Below are 18,147 nucleotides of genomic sequence, written 5' to 3'. Positions count from 1 at the left end.
CTGCCCTACACTTTTGAATAGTAGCAGGAGATGTTAAAATTTTCCTTACTATGTGGTCGGACTTTACAAATGACTAAGTTCAATTTTCCAGTGCTGGTACAGCCATGCCATTGAGGCATGCACTGCATCCTGCAGTAGGGGAGCTGTCATGGACGCCTCCTCCAGGTAAGGGAACATTAGTTCCCTTTCCACGAGGCTGCATTGCGGCTGCACCAGGGGTGGAAAGTTGAATAGGGCTGGGCCCTAACTTACTACATGGCTAGGAAGGCTCCGCAGTTAGCGACTATGGTCCATTCTATAGCCTGCCACTAGACTAGACTGACTAGTAACAGTTCTATCCCATGTGAAGGAGTGTGTTTTTATTCTGACACAGAGAAGGTTAAAAAAAAAAAAGTCTGATAATACATTGTGAGTTGGGGATGTAGACAGAATGCTTCCAGTTTGCACCTAGCTCTAATTCACTGTCACAGTGGGAGTGGGTCAGATACTGACCTTTTAAAACATCTGCAAGGAGGGCTTTTCCTCCTTCGTTTGTCTGCCTCTCCTTTCTAAAATGTCATTTCTACTTGAAAAGGAACTTTGAGGAGACCAGCAAGTAAAGTAAGTCAGAGTTTTAGAATTGTACAGAATTTAATAGCTGTCCCTTATTACAAGACTTTAAAGGACAACTAAACAAAAGAACTCTGCAGCTCCCCATCATTTCTCACTTTTATGTTTTCTTCTGGCAGCCAAATACTACTTACCTTGTTTTGAGCAGCTAGTACTTGCCTTGTAATTGTGCAAATAGCAGGAAAGTTAGAAAACTGATAATATTTTTAGATTAAGGCAAATACCACAGGAATGGAGGGAAAACAGGTTAGGACAGCAGTTCCCAAACTGTGTGTTGTGACCCATCAGTGGATCACGAGCCAATTTTTGGTGGTCACGAAATACTTGTAGGCTGGCTGTGGCACCGCAAGGCATTCTGGGGTGTTACCCAGCCAATGTGGGTGATGAAGTGGATTGTGCTGCTAAAAAGATTGGGAAGCTCTGTGTTAGGAAATTAAGGGTCAAGGTCTCTTGAACATAGGAGGTTTCCTTATATTGTCAGACCATTGAACCACATAGTCCAGTAGTGTCTAAGTCCTTGTGCTTCTAGTGGAAATGATTGGAATTGACTCTAGAACTACCTTCATATAAAACAGGTACTCTGTCACTGAGCTGTGCTGCCTCTGAATACATTATGTTTTGAAAGTGCACATAAAATGTTGTTTGTATATATGTGAAAAGGCAGTATAGGAACATGACAAACTTATGTTCTTTATAGCTGCACTTGCAACATCTCTGGGATTGGCTGCAGCATTCTGACAAGTATACAGAAACTCTCCTATGTACAAATATGTTAGTCTGTTCCTAAGTCATTTTGGACACAATCCTATCCTGCCCTGGAACAGGCAAGCCAAGAGAAAAACTGAAAAGAGTTGATAAAGGACACAATAAACTAATTCTTTAAATAACATTTCTCCTAATCTATTGGCAGGACTTCAGCATTGACTGACAATAACTGAGCAATTTTTGTGGCAATGTAGTTTCCAGGTCCTCCTTTTTCCCCTTTTTGAAGACTGAAACATTAGCCCAGATCCAGTCTTATGCATGCCCGTCATCTTCCAGAAGTTCTCAAAGAAAATTGACAGTGTTTCTGAGAGTATATCAGCGAGTTCTTTAAGTACTCACTGTTCTTTTGGTCCAAATGACTTCAGTTCATTTAGGCCTGTTAGGTTGCTTTTAACTAGCTGCGTTATCTTGTTGTGGCCTTTGATAAAGTATTATAGCTAAAATTCAGAGCCTCTCCAGGTTATAGCTCAAGAAACATCTTCAAAGATAAGAAATTTTTTCATGTCTCTGATACTTCACAGTCTCTCAGTCATTTCTTTTATGTTCATTGAAATGAATATTAGGAGGATGTGCTATTTTGACTCTGAAGCCATTTAGCATCATTCAGATTCTGTCTGATGCTAAAGAAACTTTCTAATGAATAATGTCTGAACACTGTCACAAAGGCTGATATACCATTTTTCACCAAATGCAAATAAAGTCTGTGCAGATAAAACACCCAGCCTAATAGTTGGATGGCATTTGTTTGTCTTGAAAAATGTTTAACTTATAAGATAGCATAACATGCTTATCTCTTAGGTAAAACTAATTAATCTGTTTCAAGCATATTTAAAGACTGGAGATAAATTTCAAGCTTAAGGTCTAAGTATGTTTAATTTTTTTCTTGTTTCTATCTGTATTTTTATTTTCCATTTATATAAAAAATGCAAATAATCCATTACAATATCTTAATCTGATGTGCACTTAGACATCATCCATTTAAAAAAAACAAAACTGATTGCTTTGCAGTGACTAAGAGGCTGAACTGCAGATCAGGACTTCCATGGTTTGTATTTTGCCTCTGCCACGAACTCAGTGTGTGGTATTAGGCAAGCCTCTCTCTCCAGCTTCAGTTCCTCAGCAGCAATACAGGAATAATAATGCTTATCTCGCACGGTTGCTTTAAGAACTACATAATACTACATATGAAGTGATTTACATGTTTAGAAAGTGCTGTCCAAAATGTTAAGTATTATATTAATTTCTACAAGATAATTTAATTCTAAAACTTCGAAGGACCTAATCCTAACTTTTTTCTCCCCCACTCCAATGCAACCCATCCTTTTGGGGGGGGGGGCAGTCCCAGAGGACTCCTCCAGGCAAAGGAACATTTGTTCCCTTACCCCGGAGTAAGCCTCCAGTACCAGAATGAGTCTTGTTGGACATGCACAAGCAATTTCACTTCTAGAAGTGCGAGTGGACACAAGAAAGCGGATCAAGGCAAGAAAGTGGGTAGAATATCTGCAGCACCAGTACCACCCCGTCCAAGCCATGATCTGCCCCCATTCTGCCTCATTGCCTCCCACCCCATGCTGATTTATCCATGCTGGGGAAAGTGCATAATCCACTAGCAGGCCACAGCTCGCAACAGCAGCCCAACTGCTGCACACAGCATGTCGCACTTTGTGACAGCTGTAACAGACCTTACACTGCCAGAATGCTAGTTCCAGTGGTGTAATTCCGACGTAGGATTGGACTATAATTCTCATTGCATGTTGTAAGATCAGATCCTATAGTGGTTTAGGAATCTTCTGTTTACAGAACATCAGATCTTTATGCCAATTAAGGTGGAATGAATGAAAAAACATCAGATGCTGCTGCAACTAGCAGTGAACTACCTCCCACTGTTCATTTGAACATGAACCCTGCTAACTGAGCAAAGAGGCACTTTTTTAATTGGTGCTCATATTTAGCAAAGGGAAAATAACTGTTCCTCTTTACCCAGCACTTTCTCTTCTGACTGTTTGCTGGTGGTCTTCTGCATCTTTTTAACCCTTTTGGGAAAGGAAACTGTTAAATTATTTCACTTTCTCTGCAAACCACTTTGTGAACTTGTTTATTGAAAAGTGATGTACAAATATTCTTAATAAGAATACTAGAAGAAAACCTACAGTGAAGAATACTAAATATGCTACTGACATAATTGTTATTTCTTGTGAGCAAGTTTGTACCAGACTCAACATCTGTCTTTCAGCAACAGCATTATTATGCTGTCTTGAGGTATACTTCTCCATTTTTAGATTTTTTTTCCAGTTAGACACCAAATTCATTCTAAATTCTGTTTATTTTCCTGTTAATTAATGAATGTTTAAAAGCATTATTAATACATTGGAAGTGCTTATGCTCATCAGGTTTTACAGTATAATGTGATTGGTTTTTAATTGTGACTTTCATTACCTTTTGTACTTGCTTGTAAGCTGCTTTGGGGCTCCTTGGAGAGAAAGGCAGGGTAAAAATACTATAAATGAATAAAATAATAGACTTGATGATACTGCACAGTGTCTTTTTTATGTCTTCCATCTAATAAGGAAAGCAAATACTACATATTTTAAAGAAACACTTTAAAGAGAGAATGCTTTATGTTATAATATTAATTTCTTAACCTGCAGTTGTTGTTTTCAGGTGCAGCTGAGAACTAGCCTGTCAAGTCAGTATGTGATTCGTACACAACCCACAAATGCATGTCTGTCCACACTTGAATGTGCAGCTATTACTCTTGCCATTGTGGAAAAAAATGATGTTATTAAAGAGGTAGGTAGTTTAAAGTAATTTATTTTGCTAATGGAATAATAGAAATTGGAGCAATGCTATTTAACCCATAGGACCATGTTTATTGACCAAGGGCCAAATCCTTTTTTAAAAATCTGCTAATTTACAATAAAGAATTTCAATTTGATCATTTTGGAGATCAATTAAAAAGACAGAGCAATGTGTTCTTAGGTTTCTTGTTTTCTTACACACTATACCTCTGTTGTTCCTCAGTAGTAATTGGTGTACAACTACTAGTTACATCATAGCTGTTGTATGATAATTAGCTGAGTGATTAAAACTAGGAAATTTGTTTTGAAAGGCAGCGAGGGGAAAGACAAACATGTGTCAGAGAAATAATTGAATAACCTATACCTCTGGTATGCTATTCATATCTTCATGTTGAAGAAGATAGTTTGTAAATGGGGTCTGGCTACATATCCTTATAAATATTTCTTATATAAAATATGTGAAATGATCTTGAGTTTTCACATCTACATAGTATTGATATGTGTGATCTACATAGTGTAAATTGGGAGGCGACTGGCACTGTTAAATCAACAGTGATTGTTCGTCTTAACTTGCTGGACTCCATATTTATATATAAATGCTAAATATTTAGACCTGAGCTCAACAAAATGAGTGTGCTTTACAGTGAATCACAAACAAATGTATCACACTGAATGTAGGACCTTGATTACTTCATACATACTCTGGCAGTGGTTCATGTAACAGCAGAGGCTGTTTGCAAAAGAGAAATGAAGAAACTGTTGCTGTTGAAGTTTGGAAATTGTGTCCTTCCCCCCACTTTCAGATCAGAGAAGGTTATTTTTCTTACATATAGTAGCACTGCATGCCTAACAGAAGGTCATTGAAGTCAGATTAAGCAATTATCATCTTTCATGATCCTGAAATACATGAATGTTTGTAGATAGGTTAAACAGTTACCCTGTGGTCAAAAGGTATCATTGGTGAACTTTGAAGTCTCCTAAGGCATTGCCAATCCAATTTCAAGCAAGCAATTAATAGTTCTACATGGAAATCATTTCGGAATACACCATGCTACAGAGATGACCTGAGCAACCCTTGAAGCAAGCTTGAAGATTAAAATGTATTTGTAAGCCCATCCCACTGATTTGAAGCATTTCTCCTGCCTCGAAGTGTGACCCATTAGGTTATTTCAATCTACTAATCAGCTTAAAACTGTCAGGTGGCATTACAAGAATTTGGAACATGACAGGTCTGGAGTTTAGGTTTGTTCTACTAGGTCAGAGAATAATAATCGGACATTAGCCTTTGCATTGCAAGCGATCACACTGGCCTGTGATGGAAGACTCTGTCAAGATTCTAAAATGCCTTCAATGTACTTTCAACTTTTTCACCTATCACTGGAAATGCCATGTGATCGTTGGTGTTTTAAGTGAGAACAATGTATAGTATCATTTTATGTATTTCTCATTGAGGATAAGTAGGCTTTAGGATGCCTATATGTAAGACATTTTCATTCCTGTCTCCTCCAGATCCCACAGCCCCTGGCTTCATTCTGTGATCAGGTGCACAGGTGTCTTGTCAAGACTGCTAATTCACACACACGTGTGTGTTCCTACCATGTCATGCATGCATTCACAATAACTCAATCTGAACCAAATTGGGAGAATTAGTTATTTTCTAGAGTGAGAATTCAAATTCAGCAGCAGGGGTCAAAGTACAACTAAAATGGAGGGAGTCTCTGTGGGGAAGAGACCCTCAAAACACATAGCAGGATGGGCATCTTGGCGAATGGCAAGTTGAGGAAGATGCTCAGTAGCATGGACACTTTGCCAGGAAAAGTGACCTAGAATGGATAAAGTTTCTACTGGGAAAGAGACCTTCAAATATGCATCATGGATGCCTCCAGAGAGTTTAGAAGTGACAATAATGAACACTGTGGACACCTTCAAGGGATGGCAAAGTGACAAGGTTCTGCTTCCAGAGCAAGAATAGTTATAGGACAATGCCCAAAGAAACAAAAACAATTCTGGGTATACAGTTTCTCTTTGGGTATGCAGCATATGTTTCCTGGACTTGATTGCATTTGTGTGTCCTTCCAGAAGTGCACAGAGACCTGATTGTCACCCAAATTGAATACGTTCCTGAGAGACAAAAACCATGGCATGGTGTGTGCTGCACCAAGACTGTAGTCATTGATGGGAGAGGCTTCCTGGCATAGGAATCTGAAAAGGTTATCCAGCAGCCTAGCTACTGGGCAATTTGAAACTTAATTTATTATGCTACAGGACTTGTGCTTGCAGCAATTTCATAAGGATAGGGCTTATAGACATTCCTGAACACTAGAAATATGTTTAAAAACATATTGGGATATAAGAAACATGAAACTGGCATCTACTAATGAAATCCACAGTAGAATTGGTCAAGCCACTACAGCTTTTGCATCACTGAAATGGTGTCTTTGGAGAAAAACCAACATCTCCATTAAAACTAAAATATGCCTATTCAAGACATTAATTCTACCGATTCTCCTTTATGGGTCAGAAACATGAACTATACTTAAACCAGACACCAACAAATTAGATGCATTCCAAATGCATTGCTTGAGGCAGATACTTGGGATCTCTCACCAGGATTGCCATCAAAATTAAATAATTTGGATGTAGTGTGATCATCAACCAACAGTCATGAAACAGATTCAAAAACACAGAGGCTGTTGGTTTGGTCATGTTTGCAGAATGGATGCCATCCGGATTCTAAACAAACTTCTTTGGCGACAGCAACCTGACAGCCAGAAAATACAGCAAAAGGCGCCAAAGAAAACATGGCTAAAACACGTGGAAGAAGATCTAAAGAACCAGCAAATGCCCATTGATACAGCCAGAATCATTGCCATGGATCTCAGTGAATGGAAGCGTGTTGTGACTAATGCATCAAAACTTGTGGCACTCACAGCAGTGTATTGGCTTAGAAGACGGCCTGTTGTCCCAAATGCCAGCTAAAGGAATAAAGAAGAAGAGACATGAAACATGGTGGCAAACTCATCAGGTCTACACACAAGCAGGAAGCTACAGCTTTAACTACATTAAAATTGAGATTCTTTGCTTCCCTTCTTATACCAAGGATATTTTCTAGAATCTTCAGTATCTCATTCAAATTTGGGATTAAACTTGGTTTGCTAGCTTAAGCATATTACTTGAATATTATTTCCATTTGAAATCAATGTGAATTTGAAGTAAATATACTGAGAGCACAATCCTAAATGCTGCGTCAGCGGAGGGTGTCAAGAACATGCCATAAAACATGTTCGTGGCACCCACAGAGTAGGCTGCATTGGTGGGGAGGCCTGCACCGCTCCACCGTTGCGGCATTCAAAGCCCCCTGGGCTCTGGCACAAACAGGTAGGTGTGAACAGCAAGGGTGTGGGGAGGGAGGCGGGGAGGAGCATTTCTGGGTGGGGAAGGATGGAACAGGGTGGATCCAGCTTGGGAGGGGTGTGATCATCAGAGGCCTTCTTTGCTGTATTCTAACCCCCTTCCTGGGCCAGGCAGCCCTTTGTGGCGCTGCTCAGACTCGCACCAGCTAAAAAGCTGGCAGAGATCCGAGTAGCCCCATAGGGCTGGCTGGCACGTTACTTGAGGTAAGGGGGGAAATAGATCTCCTGCCAGCTCCCAAGTAGTGCTGTATACAGCACAGACCATGCAGCCTGGCTAAGCTAGCGCTAGTTAGGATTGGGCTGTCAGTCATTTACTTTGTGCACCTACAACCTTTTATGAAATAGTATCTGACAACTATATGTAAAAGCCTTTTTTCTCTTTCATTTTCTTTTTTAACAGACTGTACTCCGTCCTCTTCAAGCCCTGTGTTCTTTCCAGCTCCAGCATGGTGCCCAAGTCCATCACAGCAAGGAACATCTTCTGAAAAATGGCTTATATGACAAACCAATGCCAAAAAATAAACGCAAGCTCAGGAGAATGGAACTGTTAGTGAATAATGTTAAAATTTAAAAATGCCATGCAGACATAAGTACTAAAGATTTTAAAAAATTCCTTTTAGCTAATTAAGTGAAGTTTCATATGGATTTAATCCAAACAACGATATTTTTGATAATGGACCAAGTTCAGGTGGCTTTTTGCCCAGGAGTTCAAGAATGACAGTCAGAATGTCTAGTTCTCTGCATTAGACCATAGTATGACCAAGAAGCATGGTTACTTTTTTTATTCTTTTTGCTTCTCAGTTTGTGATCTCTAGTATCATTTTTCTTAAGGCATGTTTCAGCATAGCTGAAAAAGGAAAATAAATTTTTATAAAGCTATGATAAGAATTTAGTAACTGAGACAGAGAATTGTTCAGGCTTTTTCATTCTGACTTGTTAGACAATTGTTAATTGTTAACTACAATTTGAGCATTTTCTACCTCTGATTTTGGTTAAACAATTTGCAGGTATTTAAAGTCTGCATTTTGACTTTCAGTCATGTTTAGGAAAAAAAATAGTAGATGTTAAAATAATGAATCCATAACTATAGAACTAATAGCCAAGTCTTAAAAATAGTTGTCTGTCTGAATGATGTTCACACAACACAATAGATGCTCCAGTATTTGTTCAATGTTCAATACACTAAACTTGTAAATTGTGAAAGGGTAATTTGCCTCTTCAAACTATCAGCAGACTTGAGCTTTAGAGTTGCAGACAATGATGGTGTTTAGAATATACTTCCATTCATACTGTTCATGCACTGTCATACATTAGTGTATCCACAAAGTTCAAAGCAACTCTAACTCATGCCAGCTTCATTGGATTTATCTGTAAGTAAATACATTGCAGGCTAGGACAGAGGTTCTCAAACTGGGTGTCACAACACCCTAGTCTGAGAAGCTCTGCCTTTGCCCCTTTAAAGGGCAGAAAGGGGGAAGGCACCAACACAATTGAAACGATCACGCTGCCACCATGGACCCAGGGCTTGCTTAGTACTCACCCCTGTCTGCTGCATGTGGGGGAGTGTGAGGAGCCCCATAGAGCCCTCTGCAGGGCTACCTGTGCCTCAAAACATTGAAGAAATGCAATCACGACCCACTTCCGGTTTTATGATTGCAACCTGGAAGTGGGTCACAATTACATTTCTTCAACATTTTGAGGCATGGGTAGCCCTGCAGAGGGCTCTGCAGAGCTCCCCACACACACCCGGATGTCACAGCAGATTGAAGTGAGTACAAACCAAGCTTCTGGTTTCGATCCTATTGCCATCATCCCCCCAACCCTGCAAACACTTAGAGCGGCTCAAACTCTACACAAGAGTTTGAGAACTGATAGGCTAGGATGAAAATTTCCTATTTTGGCACAAGGGATAGAAGTATATTGATGCAGTCAATTGTGCAAGATGTAATAGAAACAAGAATTCAAGATTGTTACTTTCTTTGCAAAAAATGAAACTGTTTAAACCACAGAATTTGTGGTCCAGGGTCTCCTTCCTCCATCATCACCACCGCCCATCATCCACCTCATAAAAATATAACAAAGTTATGTCTTGGACCTTGCTACAGCAAACAACAAATGTGTGGAATTTGCAGCTTTTCCCATAGGACTGTGAACAAGGAATGGATAGATTTTGGTGGTTCTGTAGTTGGCAATGCAAATACGATATACTCATGGTTTCCTAGGTCACATGGCCTTTGTTTATGCTATCTGTTGCTAGTGGCATTCATATATATCAAAAACTAATTGGGTCTTGAACAGAGTGGGCTTATTCTTTCTCCCACATTTCTGACCATTGTTACAGAAATTGGGCATGTGATAGAAGTTAAAAAAGAATGTCAGCCATCAGTAGTGTATAACTATGTATTTTAGCTTGATACATGAAATCAATGTTATTAGAAAATAACTTTAAAGAAACCCATAGTACAGTTCTACTGTAGATGTACTCTGATTGAAGCAATAGTTCTTATGGAACCATAAGCATTAGCAATTAGGCTTCGAAGCAAACCTCATGTTCCCATTAACTGGGGTTGGCCTTGCTTCCTTTGTTTTAAATGACTTATTTCAGATTTGATAACACAACAGTACAACACAATTCTTTTATTATAGAGGTTATCTATACCTCCAGAAAGGCAAAATCTTTCTTTGATTAAAGTATTTTTCAAACTGAAGAAGGGAGGAAAATCTAATTCCTGAAATTCACAAACATTGAAAAATGGCTTGATACTGTCCTGTGTTTGCCATACAAAGAGTTGGATCATTTTGTTTCTTCATTTTAATTTTTCCTACCAGTCTGATGCTTGGTTTTATTAATTTTTGTTTTCTTATTTTGGAGATAGAAATATTTCTTGGTTGCTTTTTGAGAAATTTTGGGAAATCTTTTTCAACTTACGCTTTAAGACTGCTTTTATGTTTTTCATTATTGGATTGTGTTGTAACTTTGAATTAGTCATGACTAAAGAAGTCAGTAATGTCCAATGAGCTTGTGATGACTTAGTCATAACTAAGTAAAACTTAGAAATTAATCCATTGTCTTCTCTATACTATGTGTTCAAAGACCTACTGAAACAATTCATAATTTTAGGGCAGTTTCAATCCAGTCCAATTTCTTAGCCTACCAATATGAGTACTAACAGCAGGGAATCAAACTGGTACTTATTTTGTTCTCTATGTGAAGCAATAGGCAGTTCTAGTTCAAACAAAAATCCGTTGAAACCTGTTTTTCCATTTTGTTTAATATTCATGGGTGTTTTTAGGATATTCTAAAATTCTGGTGTTAATTTTATCAAACAGGTTTGCAACTACTTTTATTTTGTTCTCAAAATTTCTTGTAACTTTAAACAGGCAGAGTTTGGTTTTTTTATGCCTCTTTATAGTAGCATTCTGGAGTGCTCTTGGACACAGTGAACATACAACATAAATACATTTTGGTCCACTGAAATCACTGTGATAATTTGGTTAACATTGTAGTTCTGCAGTATGTTTGCATTGTGATTTATTGACTTTTGTAAGTGACCAAGAAGCTTGTGTTGCTTGACTGAATAGGGAGATGGGCTTGGTGGAGATATGGAAGATATGCAGAGACTTGATGTTCTCCAAAAAGCTCAGTGTAATGCCTTTATACATCTTCACATGCATACTGAGGTTGAGTTGGAGAAATAGGGCTCTTTTATAACCTGTGGGGTCTCTGCATGTACAACATGCCCATTATATATAGTATCTGCATAAAACAATTTTTATATCCCACAAGTTGGGCGGTAAATCAGCAGTATGTTTTGTATTATAGCTTTTCTTTTCATAGTCAATGACTTTGTTCTGATTTGATAAGAGATTTGATTGTTCTAACTTTTGTGTGTGTGTATGTCTGAAATTCCTGTACAGAGTATAAAAAGGGATTTTGCAGTATTTTGTTTTGTTTAAATTGTATTAAAATAAAACTTTTAAGAAAAGAATAGTCTCATTTTATTGATGAACATTAAGAGTTTGTGACTTGAATAAAGTATTTTAACTTTGACCTTTCCACTGTTCAGCATTATTACCAATTAGCTATAATGAAAAACATAAATGGGATTAATTTGGTGTATTTGAATGCACTGGAACAGGGGTCTCCCAACCCCAGCCCATGGGCCACATTCGGGGGGAAGGCGGGTAAAGGGCAGGGAGGATGCATGCTGGCAGGAAGGAGCGGGGCAGAAGGGAGGCAGGACGGGGCCGTACACCCAACATGGAGACCCTAAATTCTATGCCAACCCGTGGGTTGTCATAGAATCAATTAGCCCCATTGTGGGGCTACTCGCCTTACCCGGGGGAAGGGAATGAAAGTCCTCTTTTCCCAAGGAGGCAGTGGTGGCTGCCTGTGACATGATGGATGCAGCAGCAGTCATTTTCTGTGCCGCTACAAGCCTGCACTCCAAGCAGCTCAGGATTGGGTTGCCTGTCACTACTAACTAACTTATAATGCAACTCTAGTTGTTTTCCAATAGATTTGTCCCCAGTTGCACATTCACTGAATCTTAAGATTTGAAAGGTATTTCTCCCTCATCTGATCATCTTAGCTGTACCTGCAAGTGTTGTTTCACAGTGGCCTCTTCCCTAAATAATGTTGATCTTGCAGGTATATTGTTTATTTCTTTTATATGTCACCTTTCTGCATAGGCACTCACAGGAGTTTGCCATTAAAATACATAACAGTAAAACAGCAGAATTGTATAGTGCAGGGGTGCGGTATGGGATGACAAGCTGCACCTGCTGAAATTCTCTCTTCTATACACTTGTTAAAGGTCCAGCATCCCTAAAGTTGAAAGTTTGAGCACCCCTGGTCTAGTGCTATTAATGCTTTATTTAAGAGCTTCCTGGCATGAGGTTCTCCTCTGTGTCCCCTTCAAAGCATATAAGTATTTTAATTAGCTTCTGGGAAAGAGGAGGAGGGGCTGCTCCAACTGGACCTGCTAATTATAAACTTAGTGTTTTAGAGCCCAATCCTGTGCTCGGTGGCATGGTTCTGATTGTTGTGACTGTCACAAATGTGCAGTAAGGCACATTTGCGAGCCTCACCGCCGGGCTCCCGCCCATGCTAGCGCAACGCCTAGCGCAGGGCGGTCACCCAGCTTCCGTGGCTCGGCGGTCTCCTGGACCGTGAGCCGTGGCATGGTAGGTGGGGCGGGGATGGGCAGGGAGGGGGGAGGCCGGTGGGGGGTGGAGAGAGGGTGGGGAGGAGGTGTGACATGGGGAGGGGGGCAGGCTGGAGGCATACTGGGAGGAGGGAGGGAGGTGGATCCGCAGAGCTCTGCTCCGCAGGATCCAAGGCAGTCAGAGGGCTCCATGACCTACACAAGCGCCTTTACCGCTGACCAGAAGGTGAATAGCCCCATTGCGGGGCTGCTTACCTTACCCGGGAGAAGGGATTGAAAGTCCCTTTCTTCCGAGGCACCCCCCACGGTAGCCCAGGGCGTGCAGGATTCGGCGGCAGCCATTCTCAGTGCCGCTGAGCCTGGGCGCCCTGGGCAGCTCAGGATTGGGCTGCCCATTGTTTTTAAAATTTAGTTTAATTGTCACTCTTCATTTTGCATTTTATATAAAAGGTCTTGCATTATACACCTGCTTAGTTCTTAATGTTCTTTACTGTGTTTGTCACAGTCATATCTATATGCTGTTGGACTAACAGAGTAATCCTATGTCTACTCAAAAGTAAGTCCAGTTGTGTTCAGTAGGGCTCCCAGGAAAGTGTGTATAAGATTGCAGCCTAAATCCTTGGTCATCTTCCATGGCTCCTTTGACTCTTCACAGTATTTTATCTGACTCATGCCTAGTTTTATAGAGGTAGGTGGAGAAATATTATTAGCCATTTTCTTTTAGCCACTTTCATTATTTGACAGTATGGGTAGATCACTTATAGAGCAATTTGATTCATGAAATATTTTTTGGTTTAAAATTTTCTTCCATTATTAAAACTCAGTAGGTTTCCATAATATCCAGTCTCATTATCTATAATTTCTTCCCTCTCATAGAGCATACTATTGACATTCCACTTTACACATTATGCTTTGGTTTCTTTCATTCAGTTTTTGAATGTGAAATACAATTCAAGTTTTGTTTTTTTTAAATAAAGGAAATGTGAGTGTATGTCTAGAAGGCCTCCTTGCCCACTGCCAGAGAGGCTGACTGCTCTTGTGTAGCCCAAAATGCAAGAGCCTTTTTGGATATTGAGGAAGTTTTTATAGGTGCTGCCTTCCATGCCCTGTCACAATGTTACAGAAGATGGAAAACTATCCCTGCTAATGTTCCTCTGCCCACACAGTTTTGCACTGCCTGACTTAGGAATGTGTCGATGTTTTGTCTTGGGATGTTTGAAGCCCATGGAGCAAGGCACAGATTCAGACAAAAGGAGGCAGTAACTGAAGGCGAGATCCATTATGGATCTGGCTGATTAAGGTAGGAAGCAAAAGACAAGGTGAGACTGTCCATTGAGTACAAAGTCTATAGAACTTTGAGAGCTCTGAGGCAGACAATGTGATAAATAACCTTTTTTATTTATTTAAAAGGTCTCTTAAAGAACCTTTACTCTGTTTTGGGATTCAGGACTTCATTTTGTGTTTTAATGGTGGAAGAATAAAAAAATGTGTTGAGCAATGTGTTTCTCACCAAATGTCAAATCAGATCAAATGTGTTGGTGAGAAAGCTTCTTAGATGGCTGGTTGGGTAATCTGGGCTGCTGGTTCTGGTATGATAGGGACTCCTTTGCTGCTTGAGACCATCATATGCTTATTTCCAGATGGGGTTTCAGGTTTGAGTTGTCCTAAGAGTTCCCTAACCCCACGTCATGTTGTCCTATCTTGTAGTTTGGTTACTTTGTAGCAGGATACCAGCCTAGCCTCATACCTCTCTTCCTTTTGTGATCTATTTCTTTAAGAATCTTGCCATTTAATTAATGAACTCCTTGCTGCCTTCAGAGTACTATTCTGGCACAACCGTCATGAACCTAATAGAGCTTATTCCAGCAAAGCAGTTTGGCCACCACCATTTTAGAAGAAATTGTGATGTTCCTTATTAATTCAAGCTGCCACTTCTGATATGTGGCAGATAACCACCAAGCATGAATAAATGTCTTATCTATGGGTGTGTGTGTGTGTGTGTGTGTGTGTGTGTGTGTAAAACTGAGGAAAATTAATGTGTGCATTTTGATTAACATCAATTCAAGGAAAGAAATAAAATGTTGACATAATTTTCCTGCGGAATGGTTGTTCCTGTTACGTGAGTAATTTCTACATGAAAACACCCAATGCATAATTCAGAGAAAGTACAACCAAGTGCCTGAGTAGTCAATGACTCCAATGAGAAAAGCAGGCTAGAACCCAAACAACCTGTGTAAAATGCATGCTAGACTTAATGCTCATATTAAATTTTAATTGGCTTGGTCTCTCAAGGCAGGCAAGAGGTACTGTTAGTGCGTATTCCCAGATATCTTTTGGGTATACCAGCTATTAGAATTGCTTTAAGTAATTAGTCATAAAAGGGAATTCAAAAGAGTCTTGTTAGTTCACCTGAAGTGGTAGCAAGTGATAGATTGACATGAAAAGAAAGGGGAAGCAAATCTTTTATAATGTTAAGGTTATCATATGCACATTTGGAAATTAGTGCCCTTGATAGTAAAAACAACAAATCTTGCTTTAAAGTAAATGAATTAAGGATTTAGAAACCCCAGGCATTCTTCCTGAATGTGTTGATGCTGTCCATCAGTGAATGTGCAGTGGTTTTCAAACTTTTTACCACCAGGGAACCCTTTTCACATTGGTTTGTCTGCCAACGAATGCTGCCAATTCTTGTTGTCTGCCAAAGGTTTCTGAACATGTTCCAGGGTGCACACTCAATCCATCTGGCCCAACACTGTCACCATACAGAAACGGAAGCCTGGTCTACACATTCAGCAGAATGAGATGGTAGAATGGCTTGAGCCACTTCAGGCTACATTTTTGAGCGGGCCTCTATAGTAACCTTTTCAAAAGAAAACTAGTAGAAGGCAGAGGGATAGGCTAGATTTTCTCTCTATGATGTGCTAATTTTCTATTTGCAAAGTGCTTTGTTTTTGTTTTAATGTGGAAAAGAAGTCAAAATTGATATGTCCAACAGTAGCCTGAAGTGATATAGTTTAGTCTACCATCTCATTTCCACATCTTTCTGCTGCAAGTGTACGCCTAGCCTGAATGTGTCCCAGAGTGCACCCAACACTTCCCTGTGGTTGCACATTGCAAGACAAGAGTAGTACCTCAGGAGACATGTCATGAAACTTTGTCCACCTTTGACAATATTCTCAGTGAGGAGCCTCAATAAGCTGTGGTGGGACCTAAGAGTTCCAAGGAAGATCACCAGGGGAAGGGAAGATCAGGCTTGCTGTTGGATTGTTTTGTTCTTATAAGACAGTATTGAAGCCCTAAACCATTTAAGGGTTATGCCCTCTAGATTTTATATTCTGAAGTGCACACAGATTTTGCACTGTTCAATAGTTGGCATCTATAGCTTCACAACAGCAGTACCCAGTTGGTAGAAACACTATCCATGAATGGAAAGCGAGTCCTGCTCATGCAAGGTATTCTTGCGCAAGTGGAACTCTCCTTACATTCATGGAAGGTGCTTCTCCTGTTGGTGGATTGCTGCACTGAAGCTATGGATGCTACCTGTTGATTCAGTTCAAAATCTTGGTACACTTTAGCACTGAAAATTCTTGTGCTTGTCCTGTGTGCTTGTATTTCAAAGAGTTTCTCAGACATTACCAAAAATTCTTAGAACAGCCCCATAAGATAGTACTATGTGGGATGAGGATGTTGAGGCTGAAAGGTGCTGGCATACCTAAGGCAATCCAGTGAGTTTGCTGCTGAGCTCATAAACTCATGTTTATAACCCATACTTCACACTAGCTGTTAGAATTTTGAACAACAGTAGACTTAATCAGACTTACAAATGACTATAGTCCAATATATTACAAATGACTAAGTCCAATCTTGAACTCTTCAGCACTGGTGGTACAAGTATACCACCAGCGCCAGGTGTCATAAACATGCCATAAAGCACATTATGGTATCCTCCACGTAGGGAACACTGTCACTGAGCCCAATGCTGGACAGACACTGCCCAGAGCCAGGGAAGAGCTCAGAGCAGTGGTAAGGTTTGTAAGGGTGGAAAGAGGGCAGTGAGGGCAAGGCGGGGGGAAGAACTGGGACAGTAGGTGGGTGAGACCGGCAGATCTGGGGTAGTAGGGGGTGGGACCGGTTGAATCTGCTCCGCCTGATCCCATGCTCCATGTCCGGCTGAAAAGCTTGACACAGAGCCCCTCCAGTCTGTGCCAGCAAAATAGCAGGTGCAGACTGGAGGAGACCCATTGAGGGAACAGCACCCGTATCCCAGGGAAGGGGATAAATGCCCCTCCCCCTGAGGAGATTCTGGCAGCTGCCCCTGCACCCATAGGATGCAATGGTAGCCATTTTGGTACCACTGCTCTGGGCACTGGGCAATTTAGGATTGGGCTGTATATCTGCTGTCTCCCATTGACTGGTAGCAGGGCTGGTACAAGATTCCTCCAAAATGAGGGGCTCTCTGGCTTTCCATATCAAGCCTGCTTTCTGGACAGAAGTCAGGATGGTGATAGAAAACCAAACTGAGAGCGCAAACAAGTTGCACTCCAGAATAGCAATGTGATCATTGTAAACTTATAATAATGGAGTATCAAGTGGCATCCACCGTTCCTCTTATACTGGAATAAGAAGTCCAGGTTCCAGAATAAGGAGTCACACACCAGAGTTAGACTCTATTCAAGACTAAGAAAAACTGTAGGTGCCACTAATAAGCATTCACATGTTTGATTCTTGATAATGAAGGTGTTCTGAAATACTTTCTTGGTGTGGATTTGTATATTTTTGGTTGCCAAAGGCAAGCTTGATACCTGCTAATTCAAGAAAGCACACTAGATATGGCTCTATTTTGGACAAAGGTGTTGGGAAGACTCCATCCTGCAGCACTTTATTAAAATATCCTGATGAAATTGTATGTCTGAAGAAGACCAAGAGCCTGTGGGTGGCAGCTCCCTCTCTCTCCCAGGATGAATACCACAGCAAGGGGAAAATCAGCCTGGCCGCCACCATGGGCCAAAGAATGGAGCAGCAGCAAGGCTTGCTTCCCCCCTCCTTCCTTGAAAATAATTCTGTTTCCGCTGAAACATTGCCCAAGAATGAGAAACAAGGGGGAGCGCACTCTGCCATTGGAAAAAGAACTGTGGTGCTCCTGGGTCATCATGTAAGCAGCCGCGGGGATAATTTTGATTGAAAGGTGGAGGTGTAAATCTAAAAATAGATGAATAAAGTTGCGGCAGTTCACAGTTGTGTAACTCATTAACTGGGCACCTGCTGTTTGCTGAAAATTTTTTCATTTGTTATTTTAGAAACAGCTTATTGCTGTGGGTTAGACCTGGGACTTTTAAAGTTGAAAGTCCATCCAGGCAGTGTTGACCTTAAAGTGCCACAACAGCAGTGCTTGTC

The 18,147-nt window shown here is 40.5% G+C and overlaps 1 protein-coding gene across 1 annotated transcript in view; it reads left to right on the top strand.

Annotated features, from left to right (window-relative positions):
- The window catches only part of DTWD2 (DTW domain containing 2), a 49,823-nt gene extending 40,660 nt beyond the window's left edge, over positions 1-9,163 (top strand). Inside the window, exons 5-6 of the mRNA XM_066612561.1 lie at positions 4,036-4,164; positions 7,986-9,163. Coding sequence (XP_066468658.1) covers positions 4,036-4,164; positions 7,986-8,156 — 300 coding nt within the window. The 3' untranslated portion in view covers positions 8,157-9,163. The remainder of the gene's footprint in view (positions 1-4,035; positions 4,165-7,985) is intronic.
- Positions 9,164-18,147: the final 8,984 nt, after the last annotated feature.

The sequence above is a fragment of the Tiliqua scincoides genome, chromosome 2, assembly GCF_035046505.1.
Source record: "Tiliqua scincoides isolate rTilSci1 chromosome 2, rTilSci1.hap2, whole genome shotgun sequence".
NCBI classification, from domain to species: Eukaryota; Metazoa; Chordata; class Lepidosauria; order Squamata; family Scincidae; genus Tiliqua; species Tiliqua scincoides.
Note: the sequence above shows the minus strand (reverse complement) of the source record. Positions and strands in the feature narration are given on the sequence as shown.